Source organism: Tachyglossus aculeatus, chromosome 15, assembly GCF_015852505.1.
Source record: "Tachyglossus aculeatus isolate mTacAcu1 chromosome 15, mTacAcu1.pri, whole genome shotgun sequence".
In the NCBI taxonomy this organism is placed as follows: domain Eukaryota; kingdom Metazoa; phylum Chordata; class Mammalia; order Monotremata; family Tachyglossidae; genus Tachyglossus; species Tachyglossus aculeatus.
The window spans coordinates 23,432,168-23,451,217 of record NC_052080.1 but is presented as its reverse complement, the minus strand read 5'-3'; the positions used below and the strand labels follow the sequence as shown (position 1 = coordinate 23,451,217).

The window sequence follows — 19,050 nt, the reverse complement described above, 5'->3', positions numbered from 1 at the left end:
CCGTCGCCATGAGTATAGGTACAATCACGTCTTCCAGTTTTTTCTTGTGTTCTGTCCAGACACATGTATACTGTTGGAAGAGCAGTCCCTATTTCTTCTGCCTTTACATTCTGTCCAAAACGCATTATGAAAAGATGCCTTTGTGGCAGAACTGACTGTAGCTCGTGTATGGTGTTCATATAACACTTACCAGGTCTGCGTACTGTTCTAGGCACTGGGTTGAAATCAGGATTAGGTCAGACAGGCCCCTGCCCCATAAATGACACACAATCTAAGTGGACCGTGGAGAAGGGGTTGAGGGCAAATGTTTGTTGAAGAGCAGGTGAAAATTTTAAGTAATATAAATCTCATGTTTACACTCTAAAAGAAAAGCAGTGGTCATGAAATTACTGATTCCAAAAGTATGTTTCACAGTAACTAGCTACTAATAAAAATCTGTTGCATTAAAATAGATCATGAATGTCCACCCAAAGGACTTTGGTATAAATTAGTCAACTTAGAATATGTTCGTAGAATTAGTCTAAATTTTTTTTGGTCCGAAACTACATAAAAGAAAGGAAATACACATCTTGTAGAAATCTTGCAGGTTTGCGTATATTAATCTGCTTCCAACCAAGTTTTCTCCGGGGAAAATAATTCAGTTTTGAATATGTACGGTTTGTAAATGCGAAAAGAAAAGCAGAAAATTAGCTTAGTGTTTCTTATAGCTGGCTGTGTTTTAAATTTTTTCCAGATATATTGGGAAGTCTGATTCGGTAACCATCAGTGTATGGAATCACAAGAAAATCCATAAAAAACAAGGTGCTGGTTTTCTGGGTTGTGTGCGACTTCTTTCCAATGCCATCAATCGCCTCAAAGACACTGGTTGTAAGTAGATGACAAAACATTTGATATTGTAGTGAGAACTTTTTCTTAAAATATCTTTTAGAATGTGGGTGTGTGTCTGCAATGCTGTTTAAAGTGCGTCCTTCTTTAATTTGCTTATTCCCAGCCATGTGTTTTCAGTTTGCTAGCTCACTACTATCTGAGGATGGGTTGGTAGGCACTCGTGCTTAGTTGAGTGCTTTGAATTTTACTTGGTTAAAGGCAATGATCAATGGCACTAATTCATTCTATCAAATTAACCCTTTTTGTGTTTGCCCTGCTTCTATAATCCTAATAGTAACAGGAAAGAGTATTGGGGATAAATTGGAAGAAGAAACCCTTTGATGATGATAATAATAATAATGGCATTTATTAAGCACTTACTATGTGCAAAGCACTGTTCTAACGCTGGGGAGTTTGCAAGGTGATCAGGTTGTCCCACAGGGGGCTCACAGTCTTAATCCCTATTTTACAGATGAGGTAACTGAGGCACGGAGAAGTTAAGTGACTTGCCCAAAGTCACCCAGCTGACAGTTGGAGGAGCTGGGATTTGAACCCATGACCTCTGACTCCAAAGCCCGTACTCTTTCCACTGAGCCGCGCTGTAGTAGTACAACGATCCTTTGAAGGATGTGGGAATGCTCTCAGTTTTGAGAAAGAATGATTCACAGCATCAGGGTTTGGGGCAGCTTTGGGACGCCGAGTTTCCTAGGGCAGTTCTGGGACCCGCAAGCTCATCAGCAGCTGTGGACTCAGTATTGTTCTCTTCCAAGTGCTTAGTACAGTGCTCTACACCAGGAAGCATTCAATAAACAAATGAATGAATGAAGTAAATCAGAAACTTTTGTTGTAATACAAGGGTGGCGATAACTTGAACAGGGAAGAGGACTGAAGAGTTTGTAATTGGATAGCACTTTGGATCCAGGGATCTGGGATACTGGTGATTCAGGAATCCTCCAGCGCTCTGCTTCCCATGTTATCTCTACAGGTTATCCCGGGCACTCAGACAAACAGTATCATGGGACCTAGGTGCTCGCTTGTGACTAGTTTAACTTTATTTCCAGCCTTGGAAACAAATGGTCTGGAGTACCTGATTTTTTGTACTGCCGCTGACTGGACAATTGAAGTTCTGGTTTATTTTGTAATAGAAATTGGCTAGTTACAGATGGCACATTATGCTAAGTAGTGAGAAGTTTTGGTGGAATTTAATTTCCTCCTGAAAAGGCACTAGGATGAACAGGAACTCAAATCTATCTAACTAAATGTTGCGTTTATCCTTTCTTAGCTTTACTCATTGTAGGATTATAATTGAAATGTTACATTTTCCTTAAAGAACTGATTTCTTTCCATTTCTAAAGGTACTGTAGCAATTTCCAGTTAATGAAGCATATTTGTTGATTTTATTTTTCTTTTTGAAATAGATCAGAGGTTGGATCTATGCAAACTGGGGCCAAATGACAATGATACAGTTAGAGGACAGATAGTAGGTGAGTGTGAAACTTAAAGCTTGCTTTATTAAAAGCTTGGCTTACCTTATCTAAAAATGACTAATTCATGACACAGTATTATGGAAACTTTGATTAAGTTTCTACTAAAGTAAAAAGTTTCAGAATGAAACTTGGATACTTAATTAAAAAACTGAGCCAAGATGCTATGAAAAGTTCATGGGATTTTAAAATAGGAATCCCAGGTTTTCTTTCTTTGTGAGTCTGTCTTTGAATATTTTAGTTTTTTGACCGCTTTCTTGTCATTACTAATATCTAATAAATGCTCATGCTGTGCAAAACACTAAACTTAATGTTGGAGTAGTAGCATGAATCAATGAAAACATGATCTCCAGCCACCAAGGGGCCTCACAGTCTCAGGGAGAGGACAGCTAAGAATAAAAATAAAGCCAGATTAAAATTAATCTGATCAAAAATATGGAATACGCATAGTAAAATGTGTGCATTGAGCATTCTGGGGCCAGGGTTCTGCAGGGGGAGGCCGGCAGCTGGGGCAGAAATCCTGAGCTGGGTGTAAGGGGTGCCCTCTGCAAGGGTAGCATGAGCAGAGCAGTGATTTCTCCCACCTCCTCACTCCTTTAGGCCTTCGGACCGTGGCGGCTTAAGTGGGGGTTTCTATCAGTGATAGAATCATTTCTGGATTTTTCTCTATCCAATCTATCCCCACCTCCCCAAGCTCAGAGTACCACTTGAATTGCTGCTGAAGTGGGCTCAAGTGGGCCTGGCCCCTGTGGAGTCTGTAGAACATCATGATGTTTCAGTGTTGTGCCTCACAGCTGGGTCACACCATCTTTGGCTCTAATATAGTACTGTACTAAGCATTGGGAGAGGATACACAGGTGGGAAATAGACAGGATCCCCAACGCTCGTGGGGCTCCCGGTCTAAAGTAGTTTTGTAACTCTGGGCAATACAGAACTGCTTTGAGAAAATAATTGTTGGCATTTATTTTTGGAAATCTTGGCTGTTCAGTATAGGAGAGATCACCAATACTAGTAAGTGACAGATACGACTGTAAAAGTTTTGGAAAGTACTCCTGTTCCTGAACTGCACCTTTGTTCAGGAGGGCCTGCTTTCTTACTGAATCATGTAGCAGTTTTTGAAATCTGAGATTTAAATTGAAGCCCAAAAGTCCTTTTCACTTGAGGGTTCGATTCGATTTGAAACCAAGACTAATAGGGGTTAAATGATGTTTTTCTGCTCTTGTTTTTAAATTAACATTGCAACTTCGATATTTACTTTAGATCTCGGAAGGTAGACCTCTCTAGAAATTGAAGCTTGGGGTCCACTTTCATTTTCATAGTTATCAAGAGTGACTTATAGGTTAGCGGAGATGCTGCAACTAGGAGGCATTCTCTATGAAGTCTACTGTTTTTTAATTGTCTTGGTTTGCTCCTCTTCCCACCTTTTCCTGTTTTTCCCAACCCTCCCCGGATTAGGGCTACCCTCGCACTATCTAGACATTCTCAGAAAAACAGTTTTATTGAGTGCCATACTTTTTTTTAACAGATTGATTATATGGAACAGAAAAATCATAAAGTACCAATGACTTAATTTTACACTTTGCAAAATTTTCTTTAAACTCAGTCATTCTAAATACATTTATGGAACCTTGGGGAACTGCACACTATCTTTCTTTCCCCTTTATTTTAGGAGAATGAGTGAAGAATGGATTTTTAAAAAGAGGTTGTGAAAAAGATATAGCAACTAAACAGTCTCTAAATCATGGTGTTCTTTTGGGTTGTAATTTTGTTTGTAGCTTCTAATTATTATCTTCTATTATTTTAATAGTAAGTCTTCAGTCCAGAGACCGAATAGGCACAGGAGGACAAGTTGTAGACTGCAGTCGTTTGTTTGATAATGATTTACCAGATGGGTAAGTGAACATTTCAGAAATCCTATGATATGGGTACTGCATTTTTAGCCTTTAAGTTTTAGAATCAAATAACTTGATTTTTCTAGGGTGTTTATACCACTCTATAATATACCTGAAAATTTTAGTTTAGTGAATGTTTTAGTTAATTTTTCATATTGGTGAATTCTGTAGTATTTAATTTTTGAAAAGTGCTTTATATTTTCCGTAGAAGATTTCTCAAGGTAGCCATTGAACTTCTGGGGCCGTGTTGTAAAACACACTCCTTGGTATTGTTAAGGTTGCTCTGCCAAGCTTTTTTAGCACTCTCATTTTATCAGTGAAGAATACCGAAGGAGAAGAGGATGAAATGTCTCACATAAGGTTATCTAACAAGGGTGAAGTCAGATGAAAATCCATAGGCTCTGAGTTTCCAGCCTGACTGTAAACAGTTTATCAAAGTTAATAAAATTATGCATAAAATAAAATCAGTTTAGTTTGACTGTGAGACTGTGGAGTTAAGGAAAACTCAGGGTGTGGTATTTACCCATTCTGATGCTATGCTCTTGTACATGTGAACCCAAATCATTTCTCTGATAGTGCAGAGTTTTTGAATCCAAATTAGCTTATGTTGTCAGAAGTGTATTCCCCAATTCCCTAATTTCATTCTAGTCAAAATGCATATTGAATATTAAATAGTTCAGCAGTGTCAGTAGGGTTGTTGAGTATCCTTCCAGTTCTTTTTGAATGGAAAATGTTATATTCAGTGTAAATACTGTTTAATTCAAAAATACTGGCTCCTTAAAAGTTCCCTGGTTATAAGGAAACCTGTTTTAACATCTTCTATTTGTGGCTTAGTTTTGTGGAAATAGCAGATGATTTCTTATTTCTCAATATTTAAATTTTAGCTGGGAGGAACGGCGAACTGCCTCTGGACGGATTCAGTATCTAAATCATATTACACGAACAACTCAGTGGGAAAGACCGACACGGTAAGGAAATATTTGGGGGAATGCCTGTCTGTTCCTTACCTTGTACATTACCTCCCACCCCAAATATTAGCCTTTCCCTTTCTAAATTTGTGCCTCTAAAAGTCAGGGTGTCTCATTGTAGTTGGACCCTTAACTTATTTGTAAAATAATTCTAGTTTCTCATCTACCAGCACTTAAAATTCTTGAGGTGTTGGGGGATTGAACACTTGAACACTCTATAAAGAAGTGATTGAAAAGCAGGTATTTTGGTTCCATTTTTAGTAGATTACGTTTATCAATATTTAAACTTTCAGTCCAGTTTTTTGGAATAAAGCTCTCTGGTATACTCGTGTCCCTTATCATATTTAGCTTACACTGCACTGTTTGGAATTGGCTTCTTTAATAGCAGTAGAAGTGGCGGTATTGCCAAGCCATGAGGTAATTTGGAGGTTCAGCTATGATCCAGCAGCTGCCCTTGGTCAGTTTCCAGCCAGAAGGATCCTTGGTTTTACTCTTGTAGCATCCTGTGGGTACCAAGCAGCTGTTAGGGGGAGTTTTTAAGCTGGACTCCCTGAGATCTTCCTGAATCCAAAAGAATCCCTCATGACCTGAACCACTTTCCCCAGCATTTCATTGGGCCCATAATATATTGCTCAGGGGCAGCTCTGGTACTGAAGATCCCTCAGGCCCACCGTCCCCTGAACTCTCTAAGTGGCACTGTGTACCTCCAAAATTAGCCCATTTCTAGGAGTTTCTGTGGATTTCTAGAAATTGGCCCTTAGTTGTACATTTGTGGAAAATTATTGAACTGAATAAAAATCACCTCTGAGCTATTCTGCAGAATGTGCAAATTCTTATTGTTTAGGAGGCTAAACTTAACCTAATAGGAAATATCTAATCAAAGCTAGAAAAGACCGTGAGCCCACTGTTGGGTAGGGACTGTCTCTGTATGTTGCCAACTTGTACTTCCCAAGTGCTTGGTACAGTGCTCTGCACACAGTAAGTGCTCACTAAATACGATTGATGATTATATAATACGGCTTAAGACCTAAAGCTATTCTGTTGTTGAGACTCTGTAGACTTGTAAAAAATAAAACCTAAAATGGTTCATTAATGCTGCTGAACAATGCTCTGGGTTCAGGTATTTCTTCACTGGAAGGCTAAGCACGCTTCTAGGCTTTCCATTCCAACAGAACAATTTCCAAAAGTTTTATCCATTTGTCAAACTTGATTTTTTTTGTATGTGATAGTTTAGACTTTTTGTAAGCTGTGTGATTTTTGTACACTAGGTAGTTTTTCCATATACTCATTCCACTTGGATACTATCTGCTCTATAAAATTTGCTTATGAATTAAATATGTTTAATTCTCCTATTTTCGTTTTCCTTTCTTCTCTTTAAACTGTCTTTAAGGTATATTTGGCTTTAAATCAGTAGTTCAGTAGTTGGATGAAATGTGTGTCATCTGTCCACAGGACCACGTTTCATTTTTAGACTTTGTTTACGAAAGTAAGTTACAGCTTGTGAAAATGTCCAAGTGGATTTTTCCTTTTAGGTAACCACATTTTTATTTTGTGTGGGTTCATTTGTGCTTAACATTGGCAGCTTATTGGGAAATTCTGAGAACCTGTCTATTTGAAGTCTCTAGAAACTATACAGGTCTTTAGGAAAGTAAACTCTGTGGTTACTTTTTTTTTTAAATACAAGGTCAATCGTTGGCCTTTACTCATTTCTCATATGTTTTACATAATTATTTCTGTATGATAGTGAATTAGAGATGCTTAAAAATATTCCCTTAGATTCCTGAGACAGATATATTTTTCTCATTTCTTTTCATCAGACCAGCATCTGAATATTCTAGTCCAGGAAGACCTCTGAGCTGCTTTGTTGATGAAAACACTCCAATTACTGGAACAAATGGAGCAACATGTGGGCAGTCATCTGATCCTAGACTGGCAGAAAGGAGAGTCAGATCCCAACGACATAGAAATTACATGAGCAGAACACATTTACATACTCCTCCTGATCTACCAGAAGGCTATGGTAAGAGAATTAATAGAGAAAAAAATTATGTCTAAAAATTTGAACTTTTGGAAGAAGCAGAATAATGATCTGTTGTTTTAGGTGCAGGGATTTTTTTTGCATGAAAATGCTGATAAATGGAGAACATCTTCTTAGAAATCCTCAATTTGAGAGAAGAGTCACAATTATTCTTTTAATGTGGTGCTGTCAACAGTGAATATACCAAACCTTACCCTTTAAAAGAGGAATTTTACTTTGCATTATTCTCGTATTAGTTGTCCCCAATCTGCTAGGAAAGGGTCTGTTTAGTAAAAATGCTGGATTGGAGGCATTATAGCTTCTTCAGTTGGAAGATGTCCCATTCCTTCATTCAATCGTATTTATTGAGCGCTTACTGTGTGCAGAGCACTGTACTAAGCGCCTGCCTCTTGTTCCCAGTTTTTAGTGAATATTACTTTCTAAAAGTTCTAGAGAAATGCTGCTTTTCAAAATGATGATCCTAACTGCTTAGCAGTTTAAGTACATTCTTAAAGTATTTTGTTTTTTTCTCAAAACAGGCGTTTGTTTAGCATCAGTTTCTTATGGATAGGGATAGTTCAAACTGACTGGTAAATAGTCACTATAGGAGTCTTTAAAACTGAGGCAAGGTGAAGCACTGTTGTCAAAAGATACGAAGTACTGCTGTTTCTTGAATCATGATGTTGGAGCTGCTTCAGGAAATACCTCTTTCCAGATGACAAATCTTCATTATCTAATTAGATTTCTTCTTTCGTAATTCCAGCTATATTAAATGTAAGCAGTCATTAAAAAAATTAGACAACTTTTAGGTAATGTTGAAAAACCTGACTACTCCTACTGTTGCAACATCGGCATGTTCTGCTGTAGATAAATTTTCATGAGTGATGTTAAGTGTACAGTGTAATTCAACTTGGTAGCTCCCCTGGGAGGAGGGGTAAAACCGTTTAAATCCAAGTTCGACTCCTGCTGCTCAAGAATCTGCATTCATGCCATATTTTCTCTCCTGGTTTCTGTCTTTTTATATCTAGGAAATATTTTGATTCTCTTGGTTTGTTTTGTGGGAAACAATCCCAAATTTGGTAGGTCTGACAAAATAAAAATTGTATAGCAGCTGAGATGTTGATCTTTTCCCCAGCCTGATAAATTTAATGAAGGATTTGCCTATAGATTCCTAATATTTATTACCTATTGGTGCATATAATTTTGTCTTAGTAATGAAAATCTGTCTCTAGATTAATCCATAAATGAACAAATCATCTTTGCAATGTACTTTCATAACCAAGAGATTCATAACTCACTACTTGCAATGGAGATTTAGCCCTATTTATTATTATTATTATTATTATAACCATTATGCACTTACTATGTACCAAATACAGTTTAAGCACTAGGGTTGATATAAGTTTATCAGGCTGGATACAGTCCCTGTCCCACCTGGGGCTCAAAGTCTAAGTAGGACGGGGAACAGGTATTGAATCCCCATTTTACAGATGAGGGAACTGAGGCATAGAGAAGTTAAGTGACTTGCCTAAGGTCACACAGCCAGCATTTTGCAGAATCGGGATTAGAACTTTAGTCCTTGGACTCCCAGGACCATGTTCTACATTGGGCCATTCTGCTTCTTAATAATAATAGTATGGGTCTAAGATTCTACCACATCAGCTGTTTTGGGTAAATTAGCTGTGATTATGTTTTTTGCCCTATCCCTCAAAATGCCTTAAAATCTGACAAAAATAATGTCGTACAAAATAATCTTCCTTTAAGGGATGGATTAATTATTAGTAAACTTCTTTCTTAATATTTTTTTCCAGGGATTATATAATGCTTAGTTCTGACATTAGTCTCATAGAATTCACCCAGGACTATAAACTTCACGGGAATTACAGAGTGGTCTCGAAGTCTTTTAGCATGGAATTTATTAACCTGAAATCTGGGGGATATCAAACTTGTGGCTTATTGTTTTTGATTATTGATATTTCTTGGTTAACAGAGCAAAGAACAACTCAACAAGGTCAGGTGTATTTTCTACATACTCAGACTGGTGTGAGCACATGGCATGATCCAAGAGTACCTAGGTAAGAAAACAATTCTAATATTTTTCATTCTATTTGAAGATCTGTTACATGTAAATTGAGAGGCCAATACAAAGGAGGTCAAAGTCTCTCTTTCTTTCTGTGGAAAAAGTTTTAAAAAGAAGAGGCAACTATCTGTCCTGCATTGTTTGTCATCTATTTTGTGGTTATGGACCGGTAGTGTTATCTTTTTAGGGACTTTGAGGATTACATTTTTTTGAAAAATAGTTGACTTTCCAATGAATGCAGTGATTTCTTGCTATTGAAATCTGGTGTGACCTCTTAAACTCGATGAGATTTGTAATTAGTTTTATCCAAACCGTTTTAGATATAATGCACTCTACACCAAAGTTATCTTCTATGAACAAGTATGTTTGATGTTGCAAAGCCTCATAGTCAAAGCTGTCACTGCTGAAATGTACTCAGGGAGTGTAAATAATAATAATAATAATGATGGTATTTGTTAAGCGGTATTTGCAAAGCACTGTTCTAAGCGCTGGGGAGGTTACAAGGTGATCAGGTTGTCCCACGGCGGGCTCACAGTTTTAATCCCCATTTTACAGGTGAGGGAACTGAGGCCCAGAGAAGTTAAGTGACTTGCCCAAAGTCGCACAGCTGGCAGTTGGCAGAGCCGGGATTTGAACCGATGACCTCTGACTCCAAAGCTTGGGCTCTTTCCACTGAGCCACGCTGCTTCTCAATACGGCTAAATAGTCCAAAGACCAGTGCATTCTCCTCATTAAACCCATAGTGATCAATCAATCATATTTATTGTGCTCATACTATGTGCAGAGCACTATACTAAGTGCTTGGGAGAGTACAATACAACAGAGTTGGTGGACATATTCCCTGCCCACAAGGAGCTTACAGTCTAGAGGGTTGCTTTATTGTCATTAATTTCAGTGATTGTCATGCAGAGTTAACCTGGGAGGGCTGTAAATATCCATGTTACTCCTGAGTAGACAAGTCAGCTACTCTATCATGAACCCTTTCTGAGTCATTATACATATTAAGATCATTACCTTAAATATTCAAAGGATTAACATATAGTGATATGGAAAGGCTAGCAAGTAATCCTTCCCCTATACTTTACTCTATATTGGTCAGACTCTCCTCTGAATTGTGCAGTTTTCTCTAGCACATTTTACTATTGAAGCTGACAATATTTTGAATTGGTAGTGCACTTGGTTTTCCTTATATGCTTTCACCTGAATTCTTCCTCATTTTATCTTCACAACATTCCTGTGAGGTAGGTAAGTACTTAAATGCGTAGGTTCCTTAGGATCAAAGTTCAAGAAGTTCAGTTAAAATAAAAATTTGCAACCAGGACTGTGATTTCAAAGAATTGAAGTACATTTTTAGTACGTTTTTGTTGAGAAGCAGCGTGGCCCAGTGGAAAGAGCCCAGGCTTTGGAGTCAGAGGTCATGGGTTCAAATCCCGGCTCCACCACTTGTCAGCTGTGTGACTTTGGGTAAGTCACTTCACTTCTCTGTGCCTCAGTTCCCTCATCTGTAAAATGGGGATTAAGGATGTGAGCCCCACGTGGGACAGCATGATAACCTTGTATCTCCCCAGTGCTTAGAACGGTGCTTTGCCCATAGTAAGCGCTTAATAAATGCCATTATTATTATTATTGGTGTACTATGATTTTTAAATTAGTCATCAGTATTTTTTAGTTGCCTACCACAGGCTGAGAAGTGTACTAGATGTCTGGGAGCATCTCTGCCCTCTAGGAATGTGTAATCTGATTGGTTTTCTTACTTTATAAATCAATTAAGAATGAATTGGTTGAGGATGCGCCTGTGTAAACAGTCATTTTTAAAAATGATTCAGAATTCTTATAGGACTTTTAAGAAACACGGGTTTCTGTTTTAACTGGTACAAAAGCTCGCGTTGTGTCTGCAGACAGTGCAGTTGCTCTTTACTTTTGAGCCTGCATTAAGTTGGAATGTGATGAACTTATAAAATATAAGCTATGGTAATGGCTTCTCTGAGGCATTTGTAGTTTGGAGGAAGGAGGTTTCATGGGATTGTATGTTGGGAGTGTAAGATTCCAGCTGAACATATCAAGTTTCTGAAACAATACGTTCCTCAGACTTCACGGAATTGCTCTGTTTCACTTGTTCAGCACAGTCGGCTCAACTCTGAGGTATTTTTCATGTTATATTTGTTTTTTTAGGGATCTTAGCAACATCAATTGCGAAGAGCTTGGTCCACTGCCTCCTGGATGGGAGATTCGTAATACAGCAACAGGCAGAGTTTATTTTGTTGACCATAACAACCGAACAACGCAGTTTACGGATCCTCGCCTGTCTGCTAACTTGCATTTGGTTTTAAAGTAGGTTTTGAGAAGCAGTTAGTACCGAATAATTTTCTGTGTGAAAGTGAATAAACCCGGATGCTTTAAGTTGCGAAGCATAAGATAACTTGTTTCATAGACTGATCATTACAAATTTAGGTGTATATAAAGTGCGTTTGTTAATAATGGTGTTGATTGTGATTTTGAGAAGTTTAATCTCTCCCACCTTCCAACAGGGACGTCTCCACAGTGCTATCATGGGGGGGCAGGTGCCATCCTATGGAAGAGATCTGCCACCCCAGGTGAGAAATCCCATAACAGTGGTGTAGTAGTATTTTGACAGAGGAAAGTGGAAGCAGACTAGATTGATCTTTATTATGTTGCCATTATTGTTAATCCTTGATTATCCCATAGTTTACAGTCCTGTGTGTGGATTAATCCTGCTCTTCATTGCTTCTCCTCCTTTAATTTCGCCTTCCATCCCACCCTTCCGTCCCACCTTTAGAGAAGCAGCGTGGCTCAGTGGAAAGAGCGCGGGCTTTGGGGTCAGAGGTCATGGGTTCAAATCCCGGCTCCACCACTTGTCAGCTGTGTGACTTTGGGCAAGTCACTTCAGTTCTCTGTGCCTCAGTTACCTCATCTGTAAAATGGGGATGAAGGCTGTGAGCCCCCCATGGGACAACCTGATCACCTTGTAACCTCCCCCCCAGCGCTTAGAACAGTGCTTTGCACATAGTAAGCGCTTAATAAATGCCATCATTATTATTATTATTACCTTTCCTTCTCCTTCCATCTCTCCCTTTCTCCCTCTTTCCAGTTCTCTTTCTCCCCCTACTCTTTCCCTTCTATTCCTTCTCCCATACACCTTCAACACCAATTCACGTTTTGCTCTTTTAGCATTTCCATTAGGAGGGCAGAGGAAGAAAAGAAGATGAAATTTATTTTTAATCAGGTTTTTTATTTTTAGTAGGATTTTTAGTTGTCTTTACTTGAATGGAGAGGAAACTGAAATGAGACTCTGGGGTTATCTGTAGGTGTTATTTATTCATGAAGTTCTTTTCCTGCCATTACCTTGAATGATCAGAAGTTAACAATAGACGTGAATAGTCTACAATTTCAGAGGATAGCATGTTAATAAAAAATCCTCCATGACCCTGTTTTTTTCACTTGATTAAAATTTTCTACATGGAGAAAAGCTTTGATAAATATTTATACCTTAATCTATTTTTTACATGAGATATTCTTGATTTCTCCTTAGGGTAAATATATCCTTTGGTGTAATACTGTTTATAGTAAAATATTCAGTAGAAGTCAAGCTGTTCACTAATTCAACAATTCAATTGGAATAACAAGAACATTTGATAAAATGAAAGATATTTATAAATGATATATGTACATATCTTTTGCAGTGTTTTACTACTTTAGTACATGTTAATTCATTTTAAGATTGGCTTTGATATGTTATTTAGATATTCTACTTAACCGTTAATTGTGAAAATCAGAAAAGTTATTTTTCTGGAAAACAGCTTGTTTGAGTAGCCCAATAAGTTGACACATATAATTCAGTTTCCTAACCAAATTCTAAAGATCTGTCACTCAGGAAACATCCAGTTGAGATTAATAAAATGGGAGAAGTAATGGAGAATGTATTGGCTAGAAAGGTATGAAATAGTAGCGGATTTTTTTGAGAATTTTGAGAGGAGAGAGGCTAAAGGAACAGAACCTCTGTGGAAGTTGTGGAAGTTGGAACTGCTTGGACTAGAGAAGGATCCAGATATTTTGGATTCTACTTTGAGGTCCATTTCCCCTCTACCTCAGTTCCTTTCTCCTGCTTTAGTTGGATTTTTCATCGAAGTTTTATCCCTTAATTTGATAACCTTGTCCTCAAGACACAGTTTCCTTCCTCTTTCCCTATTTAATGTTCCCCTTGAGAAAAATTTATACTACTTTTAAATTAAAATGAGTGCTTTTGAGGGAAGGAAATAAGGGACTAAGAGCCAATAATTTATCTCTAGAACCATTTTGCTCTTCTGAAAAGTTTTGGAATTGTAAATTATTTCAGAATGCCTAAGTTTTGTACTCATACAGCTGTCTTTTATTAGAAAATGATTTCAGAAATTCAGCCAACAGTGTCATCAGCAAAATTTTGGATCTGATATATCTTAGAGTTGATTCTCATAGTGTACTGGACAGAATATATGAAAATGATTTTCATTCTTACTCCCAAGGCAAAATATGCCATCTACTTCAGGCTAGAATTTTTGTTGAAGTAACTTTTAAAAACAAATTTTCAAGTGTAAGGTAGACATTGTTTTCCTTCTAGAAATATAATTTACAGCTCAAGGCATTGGGTATTTGAAATGGTTTTGGCATTCAAAGTCAAAAGAGAATCCTTGTCTGCTATCTAATTCAGTTTAAAATTAAAACATTACTATAGGATTATTGACCATCATATTGTAAAATAGCTAACATCCATTAACTAAATGGTCTTTTAATCCTTTCCTTATCATTATGTGAGATGAGCAGTGTAAACCCGAAAATTGAATAGTAAAAGGAAGCAGAAGCAGTGGTAAAATATTGTGATGAGTAATACGACTTTAAAAAAGGCATATTTTACACATATTAGTGCCCATTTTACATGTCAAAATATTTTTTAAAGCTCTTATTTGGTAACAATCATTATTCTCTTAATACTTGATCTTATTTTAAAATGTTATTTGTTGCGAACTGTTTGAACTTGTGCTCATTTCAAGACAGAGATTAAAAACCTTAATATCCACAAATCCACTTTCAGTAATCGGCATACGCAATGAAAACAAAAGAAAAATTTCCTCTCCACTTTAATTGCATCATCGCTAATTGAATGTGGCAAATTTGGTGTATTGAACTCGAATCCCAGTTTGTAATGTTTTATGGGCCAAGAGGGTTTTACACTAAGAACTGGGATTAAATTGTGTTTTATGAGTTTGAGCTGCTGCCAGGCCAGGCCAGGTTTCAGAAGGGTGGAGCCAGCCTCTGACCCCTTCCATTTGGGGGTACCGTACCCTCAGGCATTTGTGGAAGATCCTGTGCACTCACTGGTAATCGTTCCAGCAGCTTCTAGGGCTAGCTGTGCATGTACACCTAATATAGTACATATGCCCACCCAGAAGTTAGTGAGGGTGGAAGGGGAAACCAAGAAAGAGAGGTTGTCTATTTAGGCCATCCAAGTCTTAAGTCATGCCTGGGAACAAGGTTAGTGAGTTGACAGAATTTTGACCAAACCTTTTCAGCATTTTCCATCCAGTGAAAATCAATTAGAGCAAGACCCACGCTTAGAATATTTCTCTGAGGATGCGATGGTATGCTACTGTGCTGATCCAAGCACTTATCCCACCTTGTCTACTGCATCAGCCTCTTCGCTTACCTCCCTGCCTCCTATCTCTCCCCACTCCAGTCCTTTCTCAATCAATCAATCAATCATCAATCGTATTTATTGAGTGCTTAATGTGTGCAGAGCACTGTACTAAGCTCCACGCTGCTCCCCAGTTCACTTTTCTTAAAATCGTTCAGTTCATATCTCCCCATTCTACAAAAATCTCCAGTGGTTTTCCATCCACTTCCACATCAAACAGAAACTCCTTACCATCAGCTTTAAGGCACTCAATAAACTTGCCCCCTTCTATCTGATCTCACTGATTTCTTACAATAACTCAGCCCACATGCTTCACCTCTCCGGTGCTAACCTACTCATTTTATCTCAGTCCCTTGTGTCTCTCCGCCGACCCCTTGCACATGTTCCCCCTCTGCTCTGGCCTGGAATGTCCTTCTTCCATCTCCCCCCCCAAATATCTGAGCAACCACTCTCCCCACATTCAAAGCCTTATTAAAATGACATCTCTGAGTCCTTCCCTGCCTAAGCCCTCACATCTCTGATTCCCTCTCCTTTGTACGTTACCTATGCCCTTGGACCTGTACCCTTTCAGTACGTGATATTCATCCCTTCCCTCAGCCCTACAGCATTTAAGTTCGTATCCATCATTTATTTTAATGTCCGTCTCCCCTCCAGACTGTAAGTTCCTTTATGGGCAGGGATTGTTTCCACCAACTCTACTGTATTCTCTCCCAAGTGCTTATTAGAGTGCTCTGCACACAGGGAAGGGCTCAGTAAATACCATTAATAGATATAAAAGTTTTATTGATGTTAACAAAGACTGTATGAGGAGTGAATATACTCTCCAAGAAAGGGTATGATCTTGTTCTGCCTAAACACCATCAATTATAATTCAGGAAAAATGTGCAACTGATCAGTTATAGGCTTCTAATAAATTACTTTCACTGAGTGAGAAAAAATAATTTTGCCCTAACCATTTGCTTTAAAAGAATGTTTTTAGTTGGTTTCATGGTGACTGACTGTCATCATTAAGACTCAGGTGTTTATCTTTTACTGGAATTTTCAAATTGGAGTACAGTTAGATTTTTAGTGATTCCTCAAGTACAGTATCGAAGTTCTCAACTAAATTACTCTGTACCGGCTTTTTGGTGGTGTAATTACCACCATAGTGAAGAATAAATCAGTCTTTCCATTTTAACTCCATTTTAACTTGCTAAGTGTGATTAGCATTAATTTTAGTACAAGTTGCAATCTGATACACCAAGAACTTGTTAGAGGTTCTGTGCATTAATGACATAATTAATTAAGCTGATTTCTATATTGCACAAATATGGTATAATGTTTTATTTCAATGTAAAATTGTATTCCGTTATTTTGAATCCTCATTTTGTGGAATTTCAAAACAGTGATAACGAATAATTCTACAATAGAGGTTGGAATAGAGGTACAAGAGGTTGACTTGGTTCTCTTATTAAATTCTTTAAAGAAGTGATTTTTAAACTGGATATATAATAATTCATTTTCTGCCAATAGAAAAAAAAAACTTGGAAGAGAATTCCTTTTTATATATTTTAATTGATCCAAATTGGCTCAAATCTTGTATGTTTCTAGGGTGTTGAGGACACTAAGATAATTTTTTGGCTGACATAGTATATTTTTGTAGTCGTAGTTTAGTTTTAGGAAACCTTTTCAGAAATGCTAGTAAAAGTGCTGGTTTTATCTGTGCCGATTAGTTGCAATGAACTCCTCACATTCCTGTGGTCTAGACTAGTCCAGGTAAAAGGACAGGGCCCTGCCAAGCTGCCAGTACAAACTCCTTTTTTTAAGCGTGGTCTCTCAGGCAAGCCATTGAAAATAGACTGTGGTATCGACTGTAGATTAGAGATGTGGGGTTCGGCATAACCCTGATTTTTAAAATGGAGAAAGTTAAAATATACAAAGGAAATAAGAAAATAGTATAGAAGAAATTCACTGTCAGCAGCTCAGTCTTTAAGTTGCTTGGATAATACATTATTATTAAGTACTCTAACCTTTCGCTTACTTGTAGTATGTCACTAGTGGAAACAGACTCCGGAACCAGCTGACAATTGCCAAAAAAGACCAAAGCTTGTGTCTTTGGTCATCAAAATTTAATTGGAAGGTCTTTTTTAATATTGTCAAGCTAGCAGCAATATTTAATAGAAATAAGTTTAATGATAATTATTGTCAGATTTTGCAGCATTCAGAGTAGGTTATGTTTTTTGCTAGTGCACGGGTTCCGATTTCTGAGAACTCTCTTGTTTGTACTTCTAGCCGACAGAACCAATTGAAAGACCAACAGCAACAGCAGTTAGTGTCGTTGTGTCCCGATGAGGCGGAGTGTCTGACTGTCCCCCGGTATAAGCGAGACTTGGTGCAGAAACTAAAAATTTTGCGGCAGGAACTTTCACAACAACAGCCCCAAGCTGGCCACTGTCGTATTGAGGTCTCCAGGGAAGAAATTTTTGAGGTAATCTAGAAAGTCATTCCCCTTTCTTCTTAAGAATTGTGAAAAAATAAGCTTTATTTTTTTTACCTTCTAGTTCATTATCCGTAAAGGATACATTTAAGTGTTTGTGTCTGGTTTTCCTTCCTCAACTTGATTGTAAACTCCTTGAGGGATTAGGGATTGTGTCCTCCAACTTTTTGTATTTTGCAAGCACCTACTAAAGTGTTCTGCACGCAGGAGCTCAATAAATGCTATGGATTCATTACAAAGCCACACTTAATGCCTGGGAAAGGTAACCGTTTTGTCTCTGTTGTAAGTAAAAGCATTGTTGAGGTAAGATGTAATTGGAAAAAAATCTTAGCAAAGCTATAAATGTATATTTATGATTTGTTTAATTGAACTGGATTGCTAAGTTTAGCATGTGTCTGTAACAGATCATTTCTGCAATATGCTTGTGTAATGTATTTGTTGAAGACCACAGAGGTGTAGGGGGAAGCCAAAATTCTTACTTTGTAAAAAAAAAAACAAAAAACATTGCTGTCTGATTTTATTTTTTCCAAAAGGCAGGAGGTCAGGAGGGAAAAAACATCAAGTTGAATATTCCTGTGATGGTTGTTTAAAAGGTCATGGACTACTGTAAATTTTGGAGTTTCATATGAATCCTTTACTAATTTAGTTTTCTCATGTTTTTTCTTTTGTTTTATACTTCAGTCCTATTACATGTATATCATTGTTTGGTTCTTCATCATTTATCTTGTAGTATCATTTATTCTTCATCTGTCTTCATCTTATTGCATCGTTTATTAATTAGACAAGAGATTATATAGGCAAGTGGAAAATTGGCTTGCTTTCCACTGATGTGTTACATATAGCCTACAAATTTGCTGACCTCAGAGCCGTTATATCTTGTTGAGTAAAAGACCAGTGAGATCGTCATCGATTTTTGTGAAGCACCATTTTCATGAAATACCAAGTTTGTATTGTTTTTGGTGAACTATCCTCCATGTCACTTTTTTTTTTGTTTCTCCACTAATGTCTACCTAGTTCAAGAAGGTTATAACAAATTAGCAGATTTTCTGTTCGCAGTTTACTTCTTGTGGAGGTTGAATACTAAATCCCAGTATATTCTCCAACATCAAGACCTAGATTACTTTAAATTACAAATTTTAAAAACTATTTTGCTGTAGTTTCTGTGAAGTAATTTGATTTTTTTAAAGTGCCATGAATTAAAGTTTTAATAGGCCCTCTACCCCATCTTTGTTATTGGAAAACTTAAAGGCGTTTTTCGTTTTATATAAACTCTATACTGCTCTTCATTTATAAAATAACAAATACATGATGAAAATACCAATTGAAATGACACAGTATATTTCTGCATTATTTCTATTTAATCTTTTCTTGTGGTTAGTTGTGAATTTCTGTAATTTTGGGGTTTGCACCTTGTGGTATTGCCACATGCTGTGTAGATTACTTATAGAATGTTTTACCTTTTTTGCCTACCTCAGGTATTTTAATGAAAAACTGTCTTTAGAAACTGTGTATCCAAAGTCTATAATTTTGGGGAGGGGAGATAGGGGAGAGAAGGAGAAAGAATGAGAGAAGATATTAGG

General features: G+C 37.4%; 1 protein-coding gene across 1 annotated transcript in view; it reads left to right on the top strand.

Moving 5' to 3' along the window:
* SMURF2 (SMAD specific E3 ubiquitin protein ligase 2) overlaps positions 1-19,050 on the top strand; it is a 69,755-nt gene that overhangs the window by 36,953 nt on the left and 13,752 nt on the right. The window contains exons 4-12 of the mRNA XM_038757080.1: positions 734-867; positions 2,286-2,351; positions 4,159-4,243; positions 5,128-5,211; positions 7,029-7,231; positions 9,219-9,303; positions 11,481-11,639; positions 11,837-11,902; positions 17,266-17,461. Coding sequence (XP_038613008.1) covers positions 734-867; positions 2,286-2,351; positions 4,159-4,243; positions 5,128-5,211; positions 7,029-7,231; positions 9,219-9,303; positions 11,481-11,639; positions 11,837-11,902; positions 17,266-17,461 — 1,078 coding nt within the window. The remainder of the gene's footprint in view (positions 1-733; positions 868-2,285; positions 2,352-4,158; positions 4,244-5,127; positions 5,212-7,028; positions 7,232-9,218; positions 9,304-11,480; positions 11,640-11,836; positions 11,903-17,265; positions 17,462-19,050) is intronic.